At 36.2% G+C, this 27,957-nt stretch overlaps 1 protein-coding gene across 1 annotated transcript; it reads right to left on the reverse strand.

The window, feature by feature from the left end:
* Nucleotides 1-7,547: 7,547 nt before the first annotated feature.
* On the reverse strand, nucleotides 7,548-27,644 carry clic5b (chloride intracellular channel 5b). The gene is made up of 6 exons (XM_081378349.1): nucleotides 27,023-27,644; nucleotides 12,586-12,695; nucleotides 12,151-12,276; nucleotides 11,601-11,707; nucleotides 10,125-10,306; nucleotides 7,548-9,539 (listed from the first exon to the last, which is right to left on the reverse strand). Exons 1-6 carry the CDS (start codon nucleotides 27,551-27,553, stop codon nucleotides 9,375-9,377), a joined length of 1,221 nt encoding a protein of 406 aa, XP_081234475.1. The 5' UTR covers nucleotides 27,554-27,644; the 3' UTR covers nucleotides 7,548-9,374.
* Between the last annotated feature and the right edge of the window lie 313 nt (nucleotides 27,645-27,957).

The following is a 27,957-nucleotide window of genomic DNA, read 5'->3' on the forward strand; positions in this document are numbered from 1 at the left end:
GAGAGAGAGAGACATTCCACCCACAAACCAGTCAGCACCTCTGTGTCAAACAACTGAAAGTCTGTAAACGGTTTGGGTTTGAAAGGGCAGATTTAGATTTAAAACATAATTTATTCCTGTGATGCAAAGCTGAATTTTCAGCATTCAAGTCTTCAGTGTCACATGATCCTACAGAAATCATTCTGATATGCTGATTTGGTGCTCATGAAACATGATTATTATTAATGCAGAAACTGTAGTGCTGTCTAATATTTTGACCATTATACCATTCAAAACTTTGGGGCAAGATTTTTTAAAAAAAGAAAGAAAATAAATGAATACTTTTATTCAGCAAGGACTCCACTGAGTCCATTGATCAAAAAGAACAATAGAGACATTAATAATGTTACAAACGAATTCTATTTCAAATAAATGTTGTTCATTTGAACTTTTTCAAAATATTATGCAACGAAAACTTCAACATTGAAGTTCATCAATACAGCATTGATAATAATAAGAACCATTATTAATAAGTGAGCACCAACAATAAACCGAACACCAAATCAGCATATATCGTGTGACACTGAAGGCTGGAGTAATAATGCTGAAAATTCAGCTTTGCCGTCAAATAAATTGCATATTAAAATATAAATTTAATCAAACATCTGCCTTGGTGAATATAAGAGGCTTCTTTCAAATTATTCCAAAACTTTTTTATTCCAAAATTTACCTGAAAAGCAAAATAAGATATTAAGTAAATATATTACGTTCCTTTTTCCTATTTCCTATTACCAACATGTAAAAGTAGTTTTTAAAGGCTTTTTGTCTCAATTTATTGACATTTATGCTTAAAACCAGATTTAAAATCTAGAAAAATATTTCTTTAATAATCCCTCTACCTGAAACTCTTAAATTTAAAGTTTTGTTGGTGTAATCTAATGTAGTGATTTAGTGATGTAAACTTGAATTAAATCAATTAAATTAGATTTTTTTAAAGAAGCTAGACAATTTTGAAACATCATCTGTAATATGATTCTTAATCAGTAAGTGTGTGAAACAAGCAGAATCATGTTGTTTTTAATAATCAGATAGGGAGGTCCAGATACAGTCAGCTGCGCCCTCTAGTGCTTTAATCTCACTGCTGTATTTCAATTTTGTCTTTTGGAGAAACTGAGCCATTGCTCAGCATGAGCTCTGTGCTGTTCTTCAGCAATTACTAATTCATATGATCTTATATGAGAGTGTAAAGGCTCCTAAATAATCCAAATAGGAATCATAATCATTGCATAAAAGATAAAGTACATGACCTCTATAAAGTTGTCCTCAGAGAGTTCCAAGGTCAAAGTGCTTTTAAATGTGGCATATTCAAGAAACTTCCAAGCAGTTTTGGTGACATTACGCTCAGACCCACCATACGCTAATCAAGGTAGTTGTGGACCAATCGGCTCTGATATCAGTACCATGGACAGCTACCAGAAGAACAATAGATCTCATTGTTAAAGCTATATGCCCGTGCCAGGAGGCTCAAGTTATCTTCTATCTGACTTGACAAAGGCCGCTCAATACAAGCGAGCGTCTCAGTGAAGATCGACTTGCATATGATGGACAGAGTTCAGCAGCATGCCAAATATTCATGCAAAACTGCCTTTTTCCATAGGGTTGAGCCAAACACTAAAATGTGAAATATTTGGAAAAGAAACTCCGTCTTGAGTCGCAGCCAGTCACAGAGGAGCAAAGACATGTTTCTCGTCAAAGAAACGGCCCTATAAACCTTCTGAGGTGACTGAGTGTTAATTGAGAACTAATGAACTGGTAATGCAAACCGGTCAAATCACGTTTCCAGAGATCTCGCATGATGAGTGACGTACAGTCCCGGTGACATTATACCTATTATTTCTGATACTGTATTTTGGAAAACTGATGTTGCGAGCCAAACCGTTTTATCGATGCCCACGTCTGGTACTCATTTAGCCCTGTCTCCAAATATCCCGATGCATGTTATTATATTAATGACAGATTTTATGGTTTATGACTGGAAAGTCAAACTTTCTCGATTTCCTGTGGAGCTTGTGATGATTTATATGGCTGAATGATAAAACGAATTTTCTTGACAGCCGAGGACTTGCGAGAGCTTCTGTGGGTAAAGCCGGGCTCAGGAACAGATTGTGCTCTTATGTGGAGAGATATATCGCATGATGGAGCACCGAGAAGGAAACTCGGCTGTCCTGGATTCGTATGCAGGCACCAAGTCATGTCTAAAATGAATTAGGGTCCTCTCAGGCGCAACTGTCTCCGCACGCGCCGCCACATCCTGTCACTACAGGAAGAGCAACATTTCCATACTTAAATGAAAAACTGAAATGACAATCTGTTTTTACTGAGGCTGTAATCACCCTTTCTGTTCACCATATGATTCACTGTTAAAGGCTAATGAAGAAAATCTCTTTTACAGCTCTGGCTTTGATCAATCAGTTTTGAGGAAAATAATAATACAGCAGACTCCATTATTCAACGTGAAATATATCCGAGTAATAAATGTCTCATCTGGAAATTGTTCAAAAAAAGAACGCTAAAATACTCGGTACTGACAAAAATGGGCATTCTATGAAACAGGTGCCTTTTTCAGTTAAAAGTACGAGGATTTTCAACATATACAAGATAAATAATGTTATTATGTGTTGATGAAATGCATTGTGTCATCTTAAGATACTGTAAATACATAGAAAAAAAGGTACAATGGAGTTCAACTTAGAACCCTATAGGGTTCTTGACTCATTTTTTTTCTCAATTTTTTTCTACTGATAAAGTATTTTTACGAGCTGTTTAATTCATTACATTATTTAAAACAAAGCGAATAAAAACTAAATCAATAAAATTATCCCATGATGGGAACCACAGAAGGTTTTATAAACGCGCCTTACAGAACCCTTTAAGCCTCTACAGTAGAACCTTTTCTTCTAAAAGTGTACAATTATGTTGGGATATACAGTATGGTTTTAGAAATGTCACCAGATTGACCGATTACCGTTAAATCCTACATCAAAAGCCTTGTGGGAATTTAATACATTTTAAAAAGAAAATAATGCCGAAATTTCCACTTTTCAAATGTTTCTTACAAAACTATGGTATCAGACTTGACTATTTAAGATCATCCTCTGCTGACAAACATTACAAAACATATGATAAAGTGATCTAATGTAGCTGACATTAAAGAGTTGGAGAGTTAATCATGATGTCATTATGACAAAGTCTTTTTGATTGATGGAATAGTCCATTACTTTAAAGAGAATTCAGAAACCCTTGTTATTAGTGACACTGGTGGCCGTTAAGTGAACTGCAGCTAGCAAAGTATAATGCTCGTGCACCCAGTGTAATTCAATGTAGGCTACTCATGGAGAAGTCAAGTGCCTTTTTGTTCTTCCCTTAGAAGTAAAAAGAAGTTGGAAATACCTTTGCAGCGATAACGATGCCGTCCACGCTGCTGAGAGCAACATGAATATCGATGAGAAAGCAGCAGTTAAGAAAGCATCTGATCCTAGCGATGTGGATGTTTGCACGATCTCTGCAATTCACCGGCATCATGTTGACAGATGAGGTAATTAAAATAACACTGCTATGATGGTTTGGTTATAAATATATTTGAGACTAAAGACTTTATGGATCTGGCTATGTGACTGTCTGTATTTTGAATCAAATCATTTCTTTTATGTGTAATAAAACTAAAGAGGGGCTCTGGGAAGCGCGTAACCGTCACATCCCTTTGATTTTCCCGGCAAAAACGTCCCGAGTCCTTCACATAAAAATCAGTCTACAGGCTTTCATAGACAACCTTGGAAGTTTCGGAAGGTCTCGTTATTTAAGTTCAGCTACAAACTGTTCACATATTGGCAGTAAAAAAAAAAAAAAAGTGACTAATACATAAAAATTCTTATTGACCTTTTAAAAAAGGGGACATATATGATAAACTCAGGGGTACAAATTGTTTTATTACATAAAATGAAACACATTATAAAACAATAATGCAGCAGACTCCATTAATTTCAAAATGAAATACATTGAATGTCTCATTCTGGAAATTGTACAAAAAAAAAGGACAATAAAACAACTGACGAAAACTGCCTTTTTCAGTTTGATATAGTGAAATTTAAATAAAAGTACGATTCTGTAGAATTTCAAGATAAATAATGTGCTTATGTGTTAAAATCCATTGTGCCATCTTAAAATAAATACATGCACTCTTAGAAAAAAGGTTCAATAGAGTTCAAAATAGAACCCTAGAGTTCTTGACTCAATTGTAACAAAATATATATACAATATAGTATATATATCCACGCACACAAAAGAAAATCTACATGGTATACACGCTGGCATTATAGATATTCAGTGACTCATTGTTGTAGGCTATATATGAGATATACAAATGACACCCATTTTGTAGAATAACCCCAAAAGTATCCGATTTCTCTGTGTTTGTGGATCTGGAGCAGTCCTGTATGACAGGGCGAGTCCTAAACCCCACTGCTCCGCTTTGATGTCCAGTTGGTCTGCCAGACTGGAGCTCTGCAGAGCCAGAAATCCCTCTGGTTAGGTCGTCAGCTTTCTACTGAAGCCACAGGCGTGTGCCTGTCAGATCAACAATCTCCATCAAATCCCACTGCATGTCAGTCACATGGCAACTTCATTACGATTGTGAGGAAAAACCTGATATTTTGTTTCTCCAAGAAAAACCTGGATTTATGTTTCTTCCACTTTGTCCTAATAAAAATGATATAATGCATTTGTGTCAGAATTCTGGAGACCAGTTCATTCTACTAGACCACAAATCAACAGTAAACTTTCATGTGATCCTAAAAACTAAATATTACTGAAATCCGGAGAGGAACTGCAAACATACAACCAAAATGAGGCTAAATAGGGTGACTTGCAGGAGTCTTAGAAGTTCAGCAATAATATATGGTCTTGTATACTCCATAAATCTGGCGATATCCATTTTTTTACCGTTGTGCGCTTTAGTACTGACTGTTGTTTATACTTTCAAGTCACTCAGACACTACCAGACACTCATTCAAACATTGATTCATTCTCAACTGTCACTGATTGTGGTAATTTAATACTTTGTTCATCTGGTTCACAGTCAAACCTTTGTTTAAACACACTTGTGTACATTTTCAGATATGTGTCTGCTGTGCCACAGACACATTGGTCAATGTGATTAGAATGTCGTAAAGCTGTAATACCTCTATCTGCTGGACATGTTCTGCAACTGCAATAAACAAGAGGGTGTTGAAATAATGACATAAAATGTGATCCCCCCTTATTTTCTATACTATAGTCATACTTTACAGAAAATGCAGCTGTTAAGTTTGTTAAAAGATAAAGGTTTTGTGTAAAATAGCCTCTTTGCGCTTTTAATTAAAGGCCCTCTGAAGCGCCTTGAAATATTCCGCATTATTCAATGTGTTGACGCAATTTCCACTGAAACAGGAAGACAGGGCGGGACATATCGAACAACCCCTCCCCTTTTTTAAAATAGCCAATAGCGTCTCGTTTATATCACAGCTCGACCAGAGCCGTTGAGCTCGGTAAAGCCGCAGTTTCCTCCTAATCTTTAACCGTTTCTCCTCCTCCATATCGCTTTCAAAAAGAGCATACTGTGCAGAATTCAAATGGATCCGATACGTTTTCTGGTCTGCGCCGACTCGCGCATATGAGCCGCTCTGTGTATCGTGTCTCTGGACCGGAGCAGTGTGTGCACTGCGGTGGTTTGCGTGATACTAACGTGAAACTAGACTTTATTCGCCCCAATTGAAAGCATATTTACGCTCTCTGAATCATTCCCTATCCCCTGTATAGTGAACTATGTGCCAGTCACCATGTAGAAAAGAGTAATAAATGTGGGAACAAGTGACCGATTTCAGCCGTAGTTTCAGCGTCTATTTTGTCTATTGAGAGTCATTTGATTGGACAGAAAATTTGATTGCAAAATCATTGATCCATATTGGCGGAAATGAGAGACTAAGTTTTGAACACTTATCTTCTAAATGCAAATTTTGTCGTTATTTTTGGAGCACACTTGTTTATTGATAACAGTAGGCTAAGACTAGCTTATTCATTAGATTTCAACAAAACACAAATGATATTTGCGAGACCATGCAGCTTTATGTTCGTCAGCACGTCGAACTGCAACTTGAAAATGCAAGAAATCCGCGTGCTGATCTTTTTCACCCTCACGAGAAACTCCCGAAAGTCTGGATGAAAGTGATTCAATTCTTAAAAATAAAGGTTCCAAAAGAGGGGTTTCACAAACATTTTGGGTTCCCCAAAAAACAACAGTTCATAAATGAAAAAAAAAATTGTTCTTTGTATGAAGAATATTTTAATTAATCTAAAGAAAAATGTTCCAAATATAAAGAACCTTTTGTGCAATGAAAAGGAATGAAAAGCTTCTTCAACAATAGATGCCAATAAAGAAACTTTTTAAGAGTGTAGAAAAAATTTAATGACAACATTTATATTTGTAGGTTAATTATTCCTTTAAAAAAGTAATTCACAAATTCAAGCATGGACTAGAGAGAGACAGTGAGCCCCTGTCTGTAGGGTCTCCTCCTTAAGGACTTGTGAATCACTTGAGTCTGTACAAACAGATTAGAGTTACAGCCCTGAACCAGAGTGAGACATGTTTGACATTAATGCCGCATTGTATATTATCAGAAACGCTGAATGTGGACGCAGAGATCCAAGGCGGAGAATGTTTAAGAACTAATTACGAACCAGCGAGGCACAAGTCCTATAGCATATTTTCTTACTTGTGTGGAAAAATATAGCAGGCTCCATTTATTTTTCTGCACTGTTATTTCTGGATGGCTCCTACTTCGGGTAAATAGTCCCGTTCCCTATTGTAAATCTGACGGGCACAGGTCTTCGGAGACTTTTGAGGCTCTTTTAAGGAAAAATAGAGACAGGCTTGGATGGCTTTTGGCCATAATGAGAGAGTGGAAGCAAAGGGAGAGCTTTGATCCATGGCCTGTAAGCTCATGTTTAAATCTGTTAGCAGACATCACTCATCTTTGCTCAAGGATGAAACGACCAGATCAAAGTAGGTTTCTTTGCATTTAACGGACAATGAAACCCAGTTTAGATGTTGGTGACATAGCTACCATCAGCTAACGTAATGGCTCAATCAACAAGTTAAGTAAATTTGTATATATATATATATATATATATATATATATATATATATATATATATATATATATATATATACAGTATATACATACATGTATGTATGTATGTATGCATGCATGTATATATGTATGTGTGTGTGTATATATATATATATATACACAGTATATATAGGCAGACAGACAGATAGATCTAGTGCAATGACATCCATACATTTTTTGAGTGGCTTAAGTGTCCAAAAACACTCTGAATGATCCAGACACGTAACCGCACAATTAGCACTCATCATTCAATTACAATAAATATCAATTTCCTTAGAAACGGCTCCATAAACCGGTATCAATTAGCAAAAACGTGTGCGCAGGGAAAAAGAAATAATGCAAGTCAAACTGTGAAAATATTATTTTATTCATAGAGCTTCACTCGGAATAGGCCTCTCTGGCGCCACACTCTCATTTCATATCAAACGCTTGTCCAAACCACACAAGAGCAGGAGCTCCACAAGGACCCATCATGGGCCCTATGATATTCCAGCAGTGCTAAGTGGAGAGGAGGAGACCTGGATGAACACCCGATCAGATTTCCTTATTCTCCATTTCGGTGGACCGCTGTGTGTCGTGAATCTCCTTTCCACCTCAGCTCGTTAATTTCCCATAAACGGGGTTGTGAATAAATATTTAAGTATGATATATCCAGCGTTGATTGATGTTAAACACTTTGAGATAAGACAACATGAATTGAGAAGACAAAATTATACGAGTTGTGAGGAATAACAGAGGAAAGTCTGAACAACTTGTACTTCACAAAGAAATTACATGAGACCATAAAGAATTGCGAATTTTCTGTAAACCGTTTGTTAGTGGCTTTCAGTGTGTAATAAAAGAGCAGGATATTTAGCTAGAAACGATCATACTGTATTTGCCACACTGTATTTCTTCTAATGAAGGCACATATTAAATTAGATCCTCGTTAAATCATTATTCAGGAAATAAAAACCTTTGAAACATGTACAAAAACTTTGATTTGATTAGTTAACTTTTAAGTTTATCCTGCAGCTCACATTTGATCTTTTCATGCATTAAACACAAATATAATAAAACATAACGGAATGCAATATTGTAAAACCAAAACAAAGTGAACAAGGTTTTTCAACTGTCGTGATCCTTGAGTACTGTGACAATGCAGATTAAACAAAAAAAGTTCAAAGTTTACACTAACATTTAAAAGTTTAGGGTTAGTAAGATTTTTTTTAAAGAAATTAATACTTTCATTCAGCAAGAAATCAAGGAACTTGATCGAAAGTAACAGTAAAGACTTTTACGTTGTTAAAAAGCATTTCTTTTTCTAATAAATTCTACTGAACTTTCCATTCGTCAAAGAATCCAGAAAAAATGTATCACTGTTTCCACAAAAATATGAAGCAGCACAACTGTTTTTAACGTTGATAATAATAAGAAATGTTTCTTGAGCAGCAAATCAGCATATTAAAATGATTTCTGAAGGATCATGTGACACTGAAGACTGGAGTAATTATAGTGAAAATTCTGCTTTGCAATTACAGGAATACATTATATTTAAAAAATAGAATAAAACGGTAATAGTGTTTCACAACATTACTGCTTTTACTGTATTTTTGATCAATTAAATGCATCCTTTTTTCATAAAAAAAAAATCTTACCAACCTCAAAATTTTGAACGGCAGTGTGTGTATCAAAACTATTTTGGATTACATATTTATATTTCAGATTTTTCTTTCTATATGAATGATTATGTTTGGGGCTGTTCTATTAAATATTCCAGCGATCATCTTTGATTCATTCTGATGCAGTGGAACATGTTTTGTCCCATATCTCAAGAATCAGTGCATGATATGATACATAGAATTAAAAAATTGAAAGAACTGTTGTCTATGCTGAGAGAGAGAACAACAGAAAAACAGTAATGTCCAGTCTCTTTAAATAGAGACAACAGAAAAGTTGCTTAGGCTGATGTTTACATGAGCAACAGATCAGTGAGAGCTTGTAAGTATTGGCTGATATTTCGGATTCACATTTGAGTCACTGTACTCAGGCAAATGAGGTGTTTCATAATTACTGTATTATCAGAGCACAATGGATGATTGATTATCATTGCCCCGGATGTTCGAATTACATGGAAAACTCTTCCTCAAGAAAATATCCCCAGGTCTGGTTGTGTCGAATTTACTCATCAGTTTACTTGGTTAGCCTCTTAGCCACGTCCTGATACGCCAACTCGATCTCGTTGTCTGCAGCTCGTGTGTTGATGAACTCTTCCTGAGCGTACGCACTGTTCAGATAACGCCACACTCCTGTCAAATCGCTGGAAATGTCATAGTTACGATATTTCTTGGCAACGACCTGCAGACAAAAATGGATGGAAAAACATGAATGAAAATAATTCCATTTAAAAAGAAATGTAACCTGCTTTTCATTTGGCTTCTGTTTATGCACTGCTGTTTATGCACTGCGTTTTATGAGTACAGAACCTATTTGTACTACTGTAGAAGTTTAGTACCATTCTGAGTATTATTAGTGGGGTAATTTACGAGATACAACCAAAGCCATTCGGCTGATATCTCTAAATAAGCTCTAATTTTAATAATGTTCGACCAAGGGAAAAAAAGCTTATGGGGGGGTGTTTGGCTCGAGGTCATGGTGCAAAGCACCCTAGGTTGATTTTACTCCGAACCATCCCTTTAAAATCTTCATTGTCTGGTAGCATGGCCCCCTGCTGGTGAATGCCATAACTACACCATATGGCAGCAAACAGCATCTTCTCCATGACTATCCTCCACGAGTCCAAATTTCCCCCAAAACTGCCACTGAGATGAATGAGAATGCTAACGGATAGCTCTCTCCGGGTATTGCAGACCTCCTTTGGTTACCCCCCAAAAACTGCAGGCCAACTGCTAGTGACAAGTCCCCTTCAGCGGCTCGGCTCACCTTCACTATGTGGAGCTTTGGCAGCAGGTTGCAGTCTGCCAGAGTCAGATCGTTCCCATCCAGGAACTTGCGGTTGGAGGCCTTCTCCTCCTCCATGCTGTCGGCATCTACCTCATCAGGCAAGGGACTGTTCAGATAGTCGTCCAGCTTCTTGAGTGCCTTTGTCAAACCCTTCTCCAGAGCTACCAAAACAGCACATAATAACCAGTATAACCAGTGTGTTTTTGCACGGTATTTGATTGTGAATGGTAAAATCAGTTGGCAAAAATTCTAAAAGCATAGGGTAACGGGACTAAAGGCGTATTTGACTTTATTCTCTTTTATACCACTAGAGAGCACAAATAAATCTCAAATTTGGCTGTTCCTTGATGCGATCACGGACAGCAACGCAAAGTTGATTCTGAGCTAATTTGATCAGATATTTATGTAGCAGATAAGAACGGATAAAATGATTGGCCATAATTTGAGACAAAGGTCTTGTTAATGATTTTGAGTTTTGTGCAAGGTAATTAAAGTAACAGTTTATCAATGACGCCCCTGCTCACGTATTAAACACATTTAAAGTATTTCTATCAATAGTTTGTGCCTTTTGCTTGATTGGTTTGATATTGGAAGCACTTTTTTTCAATGTTATAATATCAATACCAAATATGATATTTAATATTACATACACTACCATTCAAAAGTTTGGGTAAACTTTGAAAAATAATTATTTTATGCTCACCAAGGCTCCATTAATTATTCAAAAATACAGTAAAACCTGCAATAATGTGAAAAATCATTACAATTTAAAATGTGCTTTCTATTTTAATATATTTAAAAAATGTCATTTCATTTCATATTATTATCAATATAGAAAACATTTATGCTTAATATTTTTGTGGAAACCATTCAGGATTCTTTGATATATAGAAAGTTCTAGAACAGCATTTATTTGAAATAGAAATCTTTTGTAACCTTGTACAAAATGTCTCACTTTTGATCTATTTAATTCATCTTGCTGAATAGAAGTATTATTTTCTTTAAAAATAAATGACTGGCCCCTACCATTTGAACGGTAATGTTAATATAATGGAATATAATATGTGAATATAAATATAATATTCTTATATTTAATATTATTATTAAAATAATATTTTCTTTGGCCGCCAGGTTCCATATGTACGTCTTTTAAATACTGGCAAAACTGAAAATATGTATATCAGTCATCATCGGTTATCGTCTATCAACCACAACAAAAAATAGTTATCATTTCAGCCAAAATGTCTATTTTGGCACATTCCTACTGAAAACGTAGCCACTCTAAAAAGTGAACACTAGTCATAATTTAATGCTAAAATACGTAGGATGTTTACAGCACTATGGATTCCATATAGAGTTAACCGAATTTAACTTTGCCCTGTTTCAGTGTACTGACCAAAACACAATATATCCATTCATTCATTCAATCAGTTTGATCCAGTTTGACATGCATACCTTCATTCGCATCTGGCTTTGTGTTTTTTATGAAAGCTGAGAACTTTGCAAATATGTCATTCCCAGCTGTGTTTGACTCCCTGTGCCTGGCTGCAAGTTTGGGGTACCTTGGACACAAGGAAAGGTACATAGAAAAACATGTGTCAGTATTCTTTACAGTTCTAGTTCACAGTGGTTTAATGTGATGTTTAATACAATATACAATGCAAAGGGGGAAAAAAAAAATCTTGGAAGTCTAGAGCTGCGGTTCTTAACTGGTGGGTTGTGACCTAAAAATGGGTCATAGGCCATGAAAAAAAATGATAAATAAAATAAATAATATAAAAATAAATGCTAATCAAATTAAATTTGGATAACTTGTCCCATTAAGTGATGCTAGCTATGCCAATATAAATAGATTTGAATGTTTGATGTTTGTTTACTTTAGTATACAATTTTGGTTCTTGGTTTGACTGTGATTGATGTCCAATACAAAATGGGTCCTGAAGGAAAACCAGTTGAGAACCACAGGTTTAGAGTTTCTATAGTGTATTTGTAAAAGTGAGCTTACTTCGGTGGTGCCAAAACCTCCTCCAGGAACTCCTCGATCTTGTTAATGTCTGTCTTCACCTCACCGTTATAGGTCAGGAAAGGAGGGTGAGTGCCTGGAGCCAAATTGTGCAAATCAGCTGGTTTCCTGAACAACAACAAAAATGATATATTTTATTAATTTCTTAATTACTCAACCAGCTCTTGCATTGCAGAAAAAAATGTAGGTCGATTCTTTTTCATTTTCGTATTTGCAATGAATAAAATTCTGAACTATATTTGACTGATATTGCTCAAATATAATAATATAGTTTTCCTGTCAAAGCTCAAACCAATGTTTAATAATCTAATTTAGATATTTAATTCACTCTTTAATTTAGTTTTGTTACTGACATTTATTTAATATAATAATGTAGATTTCTTGTCATTAGATATATCAGATGAATAAAGTTGTCACCTCTTGAGGTCGACAGTGGTGACGTTGAAGACTACACCTTTGAGCCAGAGGATCATGAAGAGGCGTTGGGAGAATGGACAGTTTCCGATGCTCTCGCCATCACAACCAGCCTGCAAACACAAAGACATGTTTACATATACATCACCTCCAGGAATCAGTAAGTTTTCATTTATCTTAATGGAACATGTCTGAGACCAGTCCTCATGTTCGAGAGGGAAGAGACTGGATTGAGAATGATAAAGTCATAGCGCCCCCTGCTGCTGCTTTAATGTTTAATGTTTTGATGGCGTTAAGAAAAGAGTTAACCTGAAGGACATTTTCAAGTAAAATAATCGCTTTAAGGTTGTCAGATAAACCTTATGGGTAACACCTTACTTAAAGCCTTTATATATAATGCATTATAAAATATTTATAATACATTGCATGGTCTCATGAATAATTGTAACCACAGTTATAATACATTATAATACTTATTATTATAATTAAACACACCTTTAGAAAGTATAATGCATTAAAACACATGACAAACAACCAATTTCAGATGTAACAAGGATTTTGCAAATATTATAATGAATTTTAATTTTGGTTACAATTATTTATGAAAATATATAATGAAAGAGAAAGTGACATTATAATGCATTATAATGTACATTATGAATACCTTTATAATGCATTATACATGAAGGCTTTAAGTAGTGTTAACAATCCATGTTTTGTATTAAAGGTGCAGTAAGCAATTTCTTAAAAACACTGTTGATATTTGAAATCAACCCAAACAAACACACCCCTCCCTTCATTGCTCCGCCCCCAAAATGCACAGACATGCAATGCAAGATTTGAATGGGAGTGAATGGAAGTGAGGCAAAATAATGCTTTGCAAAAAATAAAGCAAAGATGATGAAAGAACGACGATGAAGAACAAAAAATTAAGACAGTACACAAGAGTATATTGAGGAAATAACCCCTTCCATGTGTAAAAGTGCTTTGAGTACCTAGAAAAGCACTTTATTAATGTAACAAATTATTATATTATATACAAGCAAGAGTTGGTTGTTAATCGCCAACAGCAGCGCAGCAGGTCCAGACAAACAATGACACTCAAAACTATCCTGTTACTATAGCTAACATTACAACAACAGTATATTTTTGGTTCTGTGAATTATAGCAAAACCAATGTTACTCGCATATGGAGCAGAAACAACGCAATCTCAGTGGCCATTTTCAGGCCTTCCCGCTTAGGCTCTCTCCAGCGCTGGAATGCTTTTCTAATATTAACCCTCTGGAGTCTGAGGTGTTTTCTGGGCACTGGAGGTGTTCTGACATGCTCTGACATTCGTGCTTTTTTCAGTTATTTATAAACATGTTAATGGCAAAGGTGTAAATTCACTCTATATAGCACAAACAGGGCTACCAAAATATGTGATCACCATGCATGTATATTTTTTTATTTTTAAGAGAATAATGCTTATGCGTGGTTATTGAAAAAATTAAAAATGAAAGTTGCTGAAAGAAGACCTCAAAACTCATAATAAATATGCATGAATAAGACTTTTGAGAAATGGATGTTCTTCCTTCGAGTTCTGGCTTCAAAATTATGTGAAAATAGTCTTGCTTTATCGTTCAGATAAAACAATACATTGATTTAAATTGATGTAAACAGGTTTTGCTTGGAAAGCCATTATGCGAGTGGGCGTGAACGAGGAGTGGTTTACACCTTGGAATACAAAATGTCCCACCCATTATGCATAATGACTCTGCATAATTAGCCATTCATTCAGGTGTGACTCTGACTGACTGAGCCACAATGCAAGGACAAAAAATTAGAAGAAGACTTATATTGACCATTTAAGATTTTGCTTACATCTATCTTGTAAATATGTTTTGCTATTTTATTAAAAAGGTTACAATTACAATAATAATTAAAATTTCAACAATATTTGAAGTGTACTCTTTCTTTGTAAAAAAAAAAAAGATTATAGGCCTACATTTTAGGCCTATCTATGTATTCATTAGTTTGAATATAGCCAAAATTGGAACAGCTAACATCTTAGTTGATGACTTTATTTTATATATATATATATAAAAATTGCTAAACAAAAGCTTATTTGATATATATATTCAGTATATTCTACAGTAAAAACTGTACTCAAATCTAGTCAACAAAATGTTGTCTTTCATATTTCGCCTGACTGTAACGTTGTTTTTATGAAATATTAGGGCATATAAATGTGAATTTGCAGTTTAATACGTATTGCTTATAATACAAATAGCCTACATTTTATTTCAACATATTTCAGTCGATTTTTACTCATCTCAGTATAGTAATACAGTTTGCTAAAACATCATCATTCATTCACACACGCGATTTAAATTTAAACTGTCTTTTTGCGAGCTGTGGTAAACAGCGCGCATCTCTGCCGTTCATTCATCAAAAACAGAAACCCGATTCACGTGAGAAGAAAAAAAAACTTACAGTATTCCTCAGCTCGCTCCTCGATATACCCGCACTTCTGAGGTAGGCTACTTTTTTCATCAAAAGCTTATGTGGCAGTATATTCTACAGTAAAAACTGTACTCAAATCTAGTCAACAAAATGTTGTCTTTCATATTTCGCCTGACTGTAACGTTGTTTTTATGAAATATTAGGGCATATAAAATTGCAGTTTAATACGTATTGCTACGTACAAATACGTACAAATAGCCTACATTTTATTTCAACATATTTCAGTCGATTTTTACTCATAGTAATACAGTTTGCTAAAACATCCTCATTCATTCACACACGCGATTTAAATTTAAACTGTCTTTTTGCGAGCTGTGGTAAACAGCGCGCATCTCTGCCGTTCATTCATCAAAAACAGAAACCCGATTCACGTGAGAAGAAAAAAAAACTTACAGTATTCCTCAGCTCGCTCCTCGATATACCCGCACTTCTGAGGTACTTTTTTCATTATTGTTATTGCTCACAGCGCTGCTGAGACGGTGTTAAAGGAATGATCTGAATAAACTGATATGTGGGCGTTCACAGGTTTGCTTGGATTGCCTCATTCATTTGCGTTTGAATAGTGCGCGCTCTCCGTAGGCGGAGTCACATTACATTTGAATTAGCTCTAATGAGGTCGACTGGAATCGCTCTCTTTTAATACAGATTTCACAACATGAGAATATTTGTTTTTTTATATAAATTACTTCATTTAAGAGAAGAGAATTCAAGCTTCATGCCTGTATGTCTGTTTGCCTGTTTGACTGAGTATTCGCTGAGTTATTGTTCATTTTCGGACGCGTTTCAGAATGGACGACACTGGCAGATAGAAGGCAGAACTCACATCACGTTTATTTTTCTTTATTTGGCAAAAAGCACAACACTTTGTTTTTATTGTGAGTATACACAAAAATAATACACATTTAACAGAATCGATTGATGTATGAAACTTGTTTTGTAAAATCAAAGTCAAAAGAGTATTTTGGGTCTCAATTCAACTCATAAGGAAAAAAGCGAGCAGATCACGCCGGCGTGATCTCCGACCTCTGAGAGTTAAAGCGATCCTAAAGCTCTTGCCTGATCATAACCCTTCTTTTTCCAGTGATATTCCTCTGACTTTTTGTAATGTCTCTCAGCCATCTCTCTTTCTACAGTCATTCTTCAAATCTCCCTCTTGCTCACTCTCTCTCCACCCCATCATGAGTGGACACGCCCCCTACTGCTGATTGGCTAAAAGTGTGTTGTGGTGCTCAGTCCAATCCACTTTCAACAGCGTTTCTCAGAAATATATATTTCTTATAAATTGCTTAATACATGTTAATATATGAATGCCTAAATCTCTGAAAACAAACCAGAGGTTTTCCAATAAGTGCAATGTATTGCAGGTGAGCTGTGTTCTTTATTATTTCTTTCTGATTGTTATTAGTTCTTTCTTACTATTATTATGTCGCTCAGTGTTTTGTGATATTATATTGTAAAATGGTAGAGATTATACTTGTGGTTTGGTGGGATTTTGCTAAAACCATTTAATTATTAAGGCTAAATAATTCATCCTGATTCATAATTTTGTGAAGTAAAGGCCATAACACATTCAGTTACAGGTCAGGGAGATAAACAAGTAATAAAAACTCAGTGAGTGTTTTAGCGCAATTTTCTCACGTCATGGGATCACAACACTAAGAGATAGTAAATCTTTTCCTGGATTTTTTTTGTGAGTTCCCGAGATTAGACCTTCCTTAACATAATGCCGAAAACCCGAAGTCTCTAGGTGGTCTGGTTGAGGAGTAGATAGAAGTGCAAGATTGGTGCGCACAGACAGAACAGAAATCATGAGTTAATAATCGCAATTTTGTCCGGTGGAAAATTGCGCTAAAAAGTACTTTTGTACTTTTGTTTAACACCTTAGATTGGCAGACCCGTGCAGTACCGCCATTGACCTCACAGAGGTCGCAGTCTTCCCTTCTGAAAAACCCTGCCTTTGACTGGACGCCACTAAATTGGGACATGCACCAGGAGCAATTGTGCTTATGCTCATTTTAAAATCCATTTAAATGTGAAATTTTCATTTTATTATTTACTCAAAAATGAGTATTACAATATACAAATCATACAGTTACACTCATTTACCTTATTCAGTGATAAACACTATATTTCCTCATTGTGAAGTGTATAAATGACCCTGGTTTTTCAATGCGTGACAGTGCATTGAAAAATGTTTTCACACGGCTACTGTACGTCTCTGCAGTCGAGGAGATCAGGTGTCCCAAAACAGCGGCAACACTAGTACGAGACCAGCTATAGCTTACACTGTGACACAATACCCAGCACAATATGAATTATGCACACTGCATTCATTAACCGCGGTCCTGGTAGTGAGAAGAACATGAGGAGCATGCTGTCAAATATATAATAGGTACACGGACACCACTAGTGAAAATACTTCTGTTGCATCTTTTCTAATTTAATAGAGTTTGTTTTCATTACAAGGTTCGAGAGGAATCATGAGAGACAATACATTGCATAACACAGTCAGATAAATGAGGCAGATGGTATGTGAAAGGTCAGGACACTTCCAGTTCCACTCATCCGTCCATTCTGGCAAATTCAGAACAGAGAGACGACTGGAAGCAGAACAATGAGCAGCTCCGATCTGGAAAGTGCAGAACAATAGGCCGGTTTGCTATAGGACCGGTTGCTCTATTGGGCAGCAGTTCAGGCAGGCTGTAAACAGAACGGGGTGTGACTGACTGACAGTGCCTTGTGTTCAGTATTTATGCTGTTAAATGCAAAAGATTAGTGCCTGTAAGAGGATTTGTTTGTTTAGAACATTTTCTTTTTTTAATTATTTAAGTTGCTTCAGTATGACTGCCATTGGCACATGAGATGCATTCTCCAATTTAATCACATGACTTTCATCATAACTGAAGCGTGTAGTAATGCTTTGTCAGTGTATGCATATGTTTGCTTTCTCATAAGTGGGTTAAGTTACTTTGCAGAAACTATCTATGATACAAAATGTACTTATTTTTCCCATAATGTTCAGATCTAATAAGCTTGTTGCATTATTTGCAATGATGGACATCACTTTTAAAAACTGTATTTATTTTGTATTAGTGTGCGATGAAAACAAATTGTAGCCTAATAATGGTTGCAGATCTTATGTCTACCTTTAGCTTGTGTTAGGCCCACAATGACAAAAACTAGGTGTACAAGATATATCGGTATCATATTGGTTATTGGACAATATTATTATATTTAATAATAGTTGTATATTTTTATAATCTATTGGTATCAGTCAATATTAAATAAATCTTGACCAATTTTGGATATTTAATTCTGCATGCTTATTTCCTGAATGAAATCTATAGCAAATCCATTTTTCTTACTGTACATAGTTTTCAGTGTTTTATTTTTAAATAGTATAAAATGGTTTATTTAGACAAAACAGTTTAATTTATTAGCCATTTATTAGCTTATTGATACAGGTCAATTTTTTTATATCGGTGCATCTCTAACAAAAACATCAGAATGCAAATTATTGAGGGTATATTCTTTTAACACCGCCTTTATAAGCAACCGATAATCTATAAACCAATGTGCGAGAACTACTGGCATTCAAACACCACTCTACTTATAACCCTAGTCAAATATGCACGTTACTCTAGAACAACTATTGAGTTACACTGACATCATAAGAGCTTCATAACTTTACTTCTGCATACTCTAATGCTAGATATTTTCCTTACCTTGACAAATAACTCAATATCAGGTTCTTGACCGTCTCCCATTGTAGACACTTTCTTTGACTCAAGTACCTCTTCCGATCGATCACCTACATCCTCCCAGGAGTATTTTGCCAATATTTCAGGTTAAACGTTTACCCACGCTCACTTAAATTCAGTTTGTTCAGCTCTTGATGGGCATCCAATGGCACCAGCTGCTGTAATGTCAGCTCGAGCCCAGATGAAAGGTGAATCTAGCTCTCTCCCAAACAGGGATGATGTAAAAGAGAGGGAATAGGTGAGAGGCTTTAGTTGGGGGTGGAGCTTTACTTTGCCCCGCCCCTGCCACAAATAACTCTGATGAGCTTGAGTGACAGATGAGAATAAACCAGAACTGTAACTATGATGTTGAGAGATGACCTTGAAACATCTATGGAGATTCACGTTTCTGATACAGTATTAGTCCATACACATATTACATGTAAACATTTCTTATCAAAAAGATTGAGCCCTATAAATAAGTTTCTTGTTTAGAGTCTCGGCCACTAAACTCGTGCGCCATGTTCATGGCCCAGAAACTCAAGAGTAGAGGAATGAGCCGCATGCATTTTTAATGCAGTCGGAGTCACAGGCAGTATGCTGGCAGGCAACGGCAGGTTATATTTGATCATCTTCTGGAGCCCAGGAGAATAAGATTCCCTGTTAAATATTTTATGAGCTGGCTTTGGTTTATACCATGAATTTGCGTTCAAAGTTTTCGGATATGACTGATGTGAACCTTTGAAATGAAGATTACTCATTTGGTTTCTTAAAATATATAATGGGTGCACATACAGTATAGATACACTACTGTATGAGTAATGAACGCAACTTTTGATTGATTGACGGATAAACTGCTCCTACTTAAGTGTTGTTGTTAAGTTGAGGATATTATCAGCAAACATTTTGCTTCGTACATTGAGTTTAACAACATTAAAGAGGGTTTGTTATCATTCAGCTGAACTGTGTATATGCATTTTAAAAAGTATGTTTGTCGTCTATGCAATAAATGCACGTCCCTGAATGAGCGCGGTTTTATAGCGTATTTAATTCAACAGCTCAGGTAAACTTAATCATATATCCCATTTCAGGGGTGGGCAAAGTTATGATTTAAAATCAGTCAGAGATAGAAACATATCTTCATATTTACTGGCAAAGCTTCATGTTATGGGTAGACTACTTTCTTTGACCCCACCCACCCCCAACATCTTGTTTTGATGTCCTTCAAGCCTTCTTTAGGGGGGTCAGACGCCCCCCAAAAAAACTTAATTCGCAACCTGACTGTGGTTAAACTTTTACATGTGGAGTGTATTAACAGCAACTTTTCTACAATATTGCAAGTAGCTTTAGTGAAACTGACAGTTTGAGGTAACACACATACAGTACTGACAAAATGTTCAATCTTGAATGTTTGAAAGCCGTTTTGGTTAAATATGTTGCCAAATGTCAGTAGTCACATTTTTATTTTATCATTTGTATTCATATAAGGCCCATATATATACAGTGCCTTGTGAAAGTATTCATACACATTCATTTTTGCACATTTTGTTATGGTGCTGCCTTATGTTAAACTACTTAAAATTATTTTTTTATTTTTTTTGCACATAAATCTACACTCTATACAGTATACACCAGGGGTGCCCAATCCTGCTCCTGCCGATCGACTGTCCTGCACAGTTCATCTCCAACCCCAATCAAACACACCTGTCTTTATTTTTCAATTGATCCTGAAAACCTTAATTGTTTGCTTCAGGTGTGTTTGATTAGGGTTGGAGATTAACTGTGCAGGACAGTCGGCAGGAGCAGGATTGGGCACCCCTGGTATACAACATATTCCATAATCCAATTTCGCTTGTAGATGTTACTACACTTCAAGTGGACCTGTGGCAAATTCAATTGAATGGGTATGATTTGGAAAGGCACACAGCTCTCAATAACAGGTCTAACACCTGAAAATGCATTTCAGAGCAAAAACCAAGCCATGAGGTCAAAGAAAGCTCAGAGATAGGATTGTGTTGAGACACAGATCTGAGGAAAATCTGCTGCATTGAAGGTTCACAGGTGCATGTATGTGGCCTCCATAAACCTTAGTGGAAGAAGTTTGGGACAACCAGGACTCTTCGAGCTGGCCTTCTGTCCAAACTGAGCAGTCAATGGAGAAGAGTCTTGGTTAGAGTGATGACCAAGAACTCTAGATGAGCTCCATGATCATATATGGAGAAACTTACAGAAGGAGAACCATCACTGCAACAATCCGGGATGTATTGCAGAGTGGCCAGACGACTTCGCAAACTTATCGACTAGCTTACAAAATCTTTAACAAATCTTCAATAATATTTGGATAAAGGGTGAAGATTTCAATTTTCATAGGCAGGTAATATATATATATATTTACTCCACTAGGTGTCAGTAGTCTAAATTAAATTCCTATATATTAGCCTGACAAGCCAGACCCACATCAAGATGTTGGGTCTGGGAACACACCATTGGCAGGGCTCAATCCGAGGGGCGGGATAAACGGTTCCCTCTGCACACAATAGTACAGCGCTACAACCAACCAGAGAGCGTTTTCCCACCAGTGGAGCTAGTTGATAGATTAAACTTTTGCCGTATCCGGTCGGCAAAACTCTGAACACATCTTCCTTTTTTAAGAATGACTTCAGTGCCGTTCTTTGTTCTTTTCTCAAAGAAAAGCTTAAAGGGGGGGTGAAATGCTCATTTTCACTCAATCTCCTGTTAATCTTGAGTACCTATAGAGTAATATTGCATCCTTCATATCTCCAAAAAGTCTTTTGTTTTATTATATTTTTAATTGAAAGATTGGCTGTACCGAGTCTTTCCGGAAAAAACCGAGCGGCTGGGGGCGGGCCGTGTGGGCGAAGCTAAAGCTGTGCTAACGCGCCGAGCTAACAACACAGAGAGACATTTGTTCAACAGTTTTACTCACCGTTCCAACGCACGACCGCGAACCTTTATCATTGTGACTGCTCGATCCTTAAGCATTAGACGATCTGCAAATCCATCGATCTGGGCTTTGTTTATAAAACAATCATCGTCGAAATGCAGGGAACAACAGTCTATCACAACTCCGTTTATGCTCAGGAAAACAAACTCCATCCACGGGTGCCTTAACGCCGGGTTCTTTGGGAATCTGTGCAGGGTTGTCTTGCCCTGGCAACCAAAAACACTTCTTTGGTGACATTGACTTCCCAAAAGCCGGGCAGGGCGCTTTGATGGCGAACTGCTTTCACTCTCTTGCTCTGTTTTACGAGTGCGCGCGCGCCCGCGATCTTATCGGAGAAGTGCCCTTAGGACCCATATAAGGAAATTCCGCCCTCTCTTACGTAAGACAGAGCCATACTCGAAAAAAACTTTCCGAAACTTGTGACAAACCGGAAGGACAATTTTTGGAACAAAAATACTCCTTCAAACGTACAACTTAACTTTTGAAACTTTGACCATGTTTAGCATGGGAATTCAACTCTTTAACAGTGTAAAAAACTCAGTATGCATGAAACAGTAATTCACCCCCCCTTTAACTCCAAGTCCTCCAGAGTCGCGGCCAAAGCCGATTCGAAAAACCCATCTTCTTTGTTTTCAAGTAGCAGGAAATTCACACGGAACCGTCGCAACTCTGCCGTCATTAGGTTAAGCCCGCCCACTGACTCTATACACGATGTGATTGGCCTGACTAGAGTTTGGTTTTTCCAGCTCGCAAGCCAACAGATAGTGGAGCGGCTAAGTGCTTATGTTTGGCAGAATTGTTCAGTTTATGATACAAGCGTGAAAATTGGCATGAGCAGTCTCCATGGGTCACTTGACAAGAAAATTGTCCGAGCCACTTGAAATTTCAAGATGGCGGCCATTTTTCAAGATGGCCGACACCTTAGTGAAGCAGTTAAGTGAAGTAGTGGTTTATTTGTTGATACAAGCATGAAAATTGGCATGAGCAGTCTCTGTGGGTCACCTGACAATAAGCCACCTACAGCAATTAGGCTTAAGAAATCATTTAGTTGGTGATACAATCATGAAAATTGCCATGAGCGTAATTGCTCCACTAAGGTGGGGGCCATCTTGAAATTTCAAGTAGCTGTGGGTGGCTTATTGTCTAGTGACCATCAAAGACTGCTCATGCCAATTTTCATGTTTGTATCACCAAATAAATCACTATATCACTTAACTGCTCCACAAAGGTGTCGGCCATCTTGAAAAATGGCCGCCATCTTGAAATTTCAAGTAGCTGTGGGTGGCTTATTGTCTAGTGACCATCAGAGACTGCTCATGCCAATTTTCATGCATGTATCACCAAATAAACCACTATATCACTTAACTGCTCCAATAAGGTGTTGGCCATCTTGAAAAATGAAAAATCTTGAAATTTCAAGTGGCTCGGACAATTTTCTTGTCAAGTGACCCATGGAGACTGCTCATGCCAATTTTCACGCTTGTATCATAAACTGAACGATTATATCACTTAGCCGCTCCACTAAGAGAGTTGCTAGACATTTACATTTGCTGCTGCTAGGGTGCGTCTAGATTTCTAGGCTACATATATATATATATATATATATATATATATATATATATATATATATATATATATATATATATATATATATAGAACTGGTAACCAAACTAGCACCTGTGGATCCAACTATCATCACTGTTGTCACTTAACCTCAGGTTTTGGAATTTTACATTTAAGTGTACTGAAAGTTTCTCTGTATAAATATGTCAGATAAATGTCTACTTAGTGTTGAATAGTGAATAGAAACAACACACTACAACTGCTGGGTCTGTAAAGATAATGACCCAATCACATGGGACCATTTATTAAAATGATCCAGCTAAAAGGTCTTTTCTAAATGTCATTATATTATGCTTTTACAGTACATCTTATTAAGGGCCCTGGATGTTGAATCTGAATTGAATATGGACATTATTAACATCATTAATAACATCATCACAGGAATGTGTGAGCTAAAAGAGGAGAGATGTCTTGGAATGTTATTATTGTAGTCAACTTAACAGTCCCCTCTACTGGAAGAATTGACTATCTTCATGCTACAGTGTAGAATGCAGTTGTTAGTGGTATACGACTACAGTGGCTTTGCATACAGTAAATTCCCAGTAAAATATATTTTGAAGCAAATGGTTTAATTAACTAGTAAATCAAATGTGACCCTGGATCACAAAACCAGTCACAAGTAGCACGGGTATATTTGTGGCATTAGCCAATAATACATAGTTCAATAAATTATCGATTTTTCTTTTACAGTATGTCATAAATCATTAGGATATTAAGAAAAGATCATGTTCCATGAAGATATTTAGTAAATTTCCTACCGTAAATATATAAAACATTTATTTTTGTGAGTGAATGCCACACAATCGCGAACATAAATTAACAACTTTAAAGACGATTTTCTCAATGTTTAGATTTTTTCGCACCCAGTTTCCAGATTGTAAAATAGTTGTATCTCAACCAAATATTGTCCTATCCTAACAAACCATGCATCAATGGAAAGCGTATTTATTCAGCTTTCAGAGGATGTATAAATCTCAATTTCAGAAAATTGACCAATGTGACTGGTTTTGTCATCCAGGGTCACAAATGCCCTATAACCACAGGTTACATCACTGACGATGTGTCCGAGTGCATTATAAGATCACCTTTCAATGAGTTGGAATATGAATTAAATAATGTCAGTGAATGAAGAGATTCAGAGTAACTCCAACATGAGTATCTTTTTTTCATGGCTCAGTTCCCAACAGGTTCAGTGTAATCACTGCAGTGAATAATTAACTTCTGCATGGTGCACATTTGGCTGAGCCAAAGTCCTTTAAGAGTTTAAAATATGTTTCTTAAATGTTCAAGGTCACACTTGAGGAATTGTTTACCGCCTGATAAACATTGTTTAATCAAAGTTGCAATTGTGTATAGAGTCTGCTTATTTATATCTTATTATCACATTGCTGCTGCATCACATTTAAAAAGTGGCCACTAATTTCACTAAATCAGACTCTTGTTTTTTTATATGAACAGAGTTAAGACCCATTCACACCAAGAATGATAACTATAACCATAACTATATTAGCGTCCACACCAACGGATGTTATCGTTCTGCTTATTATAAGTGCTCGCTGCATTTTTGTTGACTGCCACTTTAAATGCTTGAACTCTGCTATTCTTTCATATTTATAAGGGTTTTTAGAGCTATATCTTTATTGTTATTGTGATCGTTATCGTCCTTGGTGTGAACAGGCCTTTAAAATGGTTTCAGCGATACTCGGGAAACAATACAGTACTGATACAGCTGTATCCTTTTTAATAGCAGGAGTTAAAACAAATATAGACATACTATAAATGTAAGAAGTAAATGTATTTTTTTTTATATGTAAATACATAATCTAATCAGTAACCACCAACATCTGTATGATTTAGTACAGGTGGCAATGTCAATTCCAGTCATAATCATCTGGCTTCAGCAGGTCATAGCACAGCCAATAAGATTAAATTCATAACCAAGGCCAATATTTACTAGACAAATGCTGTTATGGATTTTTCTTTGCAATCGTTTATGTGAGTTCTCTTTCAGGATTTATAACGAAAGCAGTCTGATATTATGTCAATCAACAACAACTTGCACTCCTTTATTCCTTGTTTTTTTATGACGGCCATAAAATAGTTATGTAATATTTGAATTGTTCCTAAGGGTTTCTTAAGGACAACACCTTTATCACGCTATGTTCATTGGTGCATCCATATCAGTGTATCTTATTTTCAATTATGAACCGGTAAAAATCTAATTTGTCTTGATGCCATAATTGTTAATGGCATCAAACATAAACATGACTCTGAATCACAGATTCTCATTCGGCTGAGTGACCGTGTCATGTTCACAGACTGAATTGTTCCTCAGGTCAGGAGTTCAACCTGGTATCCATGACTGTACGGATCCCCAAGTTAATGATTATTCATATTGCCTGTCACAGTGAACCTTCCAAAGGAAAATGAATGGCGATGCAATCAGTTCAGGATCTACTGACATACACAGGCTGTGAGCAAGCACAGAAACTTTTGAAAGCTCCTTTGAAGTTAATGATCAAGAGGAAAATATTACCCGAATCATACCAATCTTTTCTGTAAATTATAGGCCATTGTGCTTTACATTGATTTTTATCAACCGAATAATTAACTACCGGCTTGAGATATTTACAGCCATTACACTTCTAACAGCATTTCAGTCAGCCTGATTTTCTTTTGCATCCTTTAATGTCAAAACTGTTTTTCAGATAATAAGACTTCATAAAGTATGAATTCATAATCCTAAGAACAAACACTGTAAAAAAATATGTTCATGATTTGTTATCACATTTTTTCTTTTGTCAAATCAACTTAGATAAGACTTAGATTCAGACGACATATTTTTTTGTTAATAGTTTCTGTTGTTTAAACCAATCTCCTTCATTGTATTAACTAATTTTCTTTATTTAAATGAACTTAAAATTTTAAGGCAACCAGGTTACTTAATTTTTTTAAGTTAAACCAATACTTAATTTTTCTTTTCTTTTTTTTTCTTTTTTCTTTTTTCTTTTTTTTACAGTAAAACCACTGTTCTGAGGGTTTCCCAAATGAGGTTTGAGAGATTGTGGTTGAAATGTAAAAATTTGATTTAATAAAATTAATATTATAATTTGTAATTCGTTTAAAAAAATACTAATTTTGTGTAGTTATATATATATTTAATTTGGATTAAAATAAAATATAGAAACAAATTGTAATTTCCAGTATTCAATTTTACCTCAATTATTATACGCTAATGTTATATGTTTAATAATTAACGTTTAAAATTATTTAACATCTGAGTTTATACAATATGCTAAAATTGAATGTGTAACGCATTACTTAAAAGATATAACAACAATTTAGGTGAAACGGGTTCAGCATAAAAACTGCTGATGGAGTGAACAAAGGTTTTACATTCATTTTGTCTTCACATTTGTCTTCTATGGTCAAAGGTAAGCAGAAATATGACATCACTATCACAAACCACACCCAACTGACCTTTAGACTCTGAAATGTAGTAAGGCCAACTTTAATACTTTCTTAAAAAATAAACAAAATAAAGTTCCGGTTACTTTTTGCAGTTGTCATAAATGCAGCCCCAAATTAACCACCAACAGCCCTTACCTTGACGAAAAGCGCAATCCCAGGCTGGCTCGGGTCGGGATCCTCAGTGGTCTCCTGCTGCACTTCGCTGTTCTCCACAGTCTTCAGGCTGTAGTCAACCACCTCCTCCGGTTCTGGAGATTCGTCTTCTGGGAGACTGTAAGCCATGAGCAGGTCTTCGTGGACCAGTGAGGGCTCTTCATAGCAAGGGTCTCCAATTCCCTCTAAAGATGAAGACCTTCCGGACCCGTATCCGTCTCCATTCTGCAGAGACGCCACCATCAGCTCGCTTTCGATCTGCTCTCCTCGTTCACTGGTGGGTGAAAGCTGAGCTGCTTCTTCTTCTTCTTCTTCTTCAGTTGAGACTCTCGTGTTCATATAGTCTGGAGAGGGTTGATTGACCGAGCTGTAGATCGGTTCCTCACGCGCGCCTTGATTCTCATATTTCGGCTCTGTGTTAGTACTGTTTATGTCGACATACGGCTTCTCGTAGATGTTTTCGACCCTCTCGTCGATTTGTTCATATATGTTTTCTTGGAGGTTCGTGGCCATGATTAAAGCTCGTCCAGAACTTTGGAGAAGTGCGAGGACGTCTGGAGAAATGGGAAAGTCGCTCACCTGTTGCAGCGGAAGATGACAGATCACTTATAAATGAACTTTGCTCGATGACTGTCATAAAATGTGAGCAGTAGCCTAGTAAATAAGTGACTCCCCGCTAGGTCTTCATATTCTCTTGAGAAAAAGTTGGATTATTTTTTTATATTTTATTTTTTTTCATTGCATATTTGCTACATTTTTATTTAATGTATGTGTATAAGTTAGCCTACAAATCATACAGACCACACCCTAAACGTTTGGTATGACAAAATATCATTCAGTAGAAATAAAAAAAAAATAAAAAAAGTGGTGTAGGCTATTATGTGATATTAAAGAAATGTGTAATTTAATAAACCAAA

This window comes from Scardinius erythrophthalmus (genome assembly GCF_964197995.2).
Source record: "Scardinius erythrophthalmus genome assembly, chromosome: 11".
NCBI classification, from domain to species: domain Eukaryota; kingdom Metazoa; phylum Chordata; class Actinopteri; order Cypriniformes; family Leuciscidae; genus Scardinius; species Scardinius erythrophthalmus.

Excerpts from the sequence above, each read along its gene's own strand:
- clic5b (XM_081378349.1), bottom strand. The coding sequence starts at position 27,553 with ATGGCCACGAACCTCCAAGAAAACATATATGAACAAATCGACGAGAGG. Across the intron at positions 12,277-12,585 it reads ACCACTGTCGACCTCAAGAG|GAAACCAGCTGATTTGCACA; the intron begins GTGACAACTTTA and ends GTTGTTGTTCAG. Across the intron at positions 10,307-11,600 it reads AAAGCCAGATGCGAATGAAG|CTCTGGAGAAGGGTTTGACA; the intron begins GTATGCATGTCA and ends CTGTTTTGGTAG.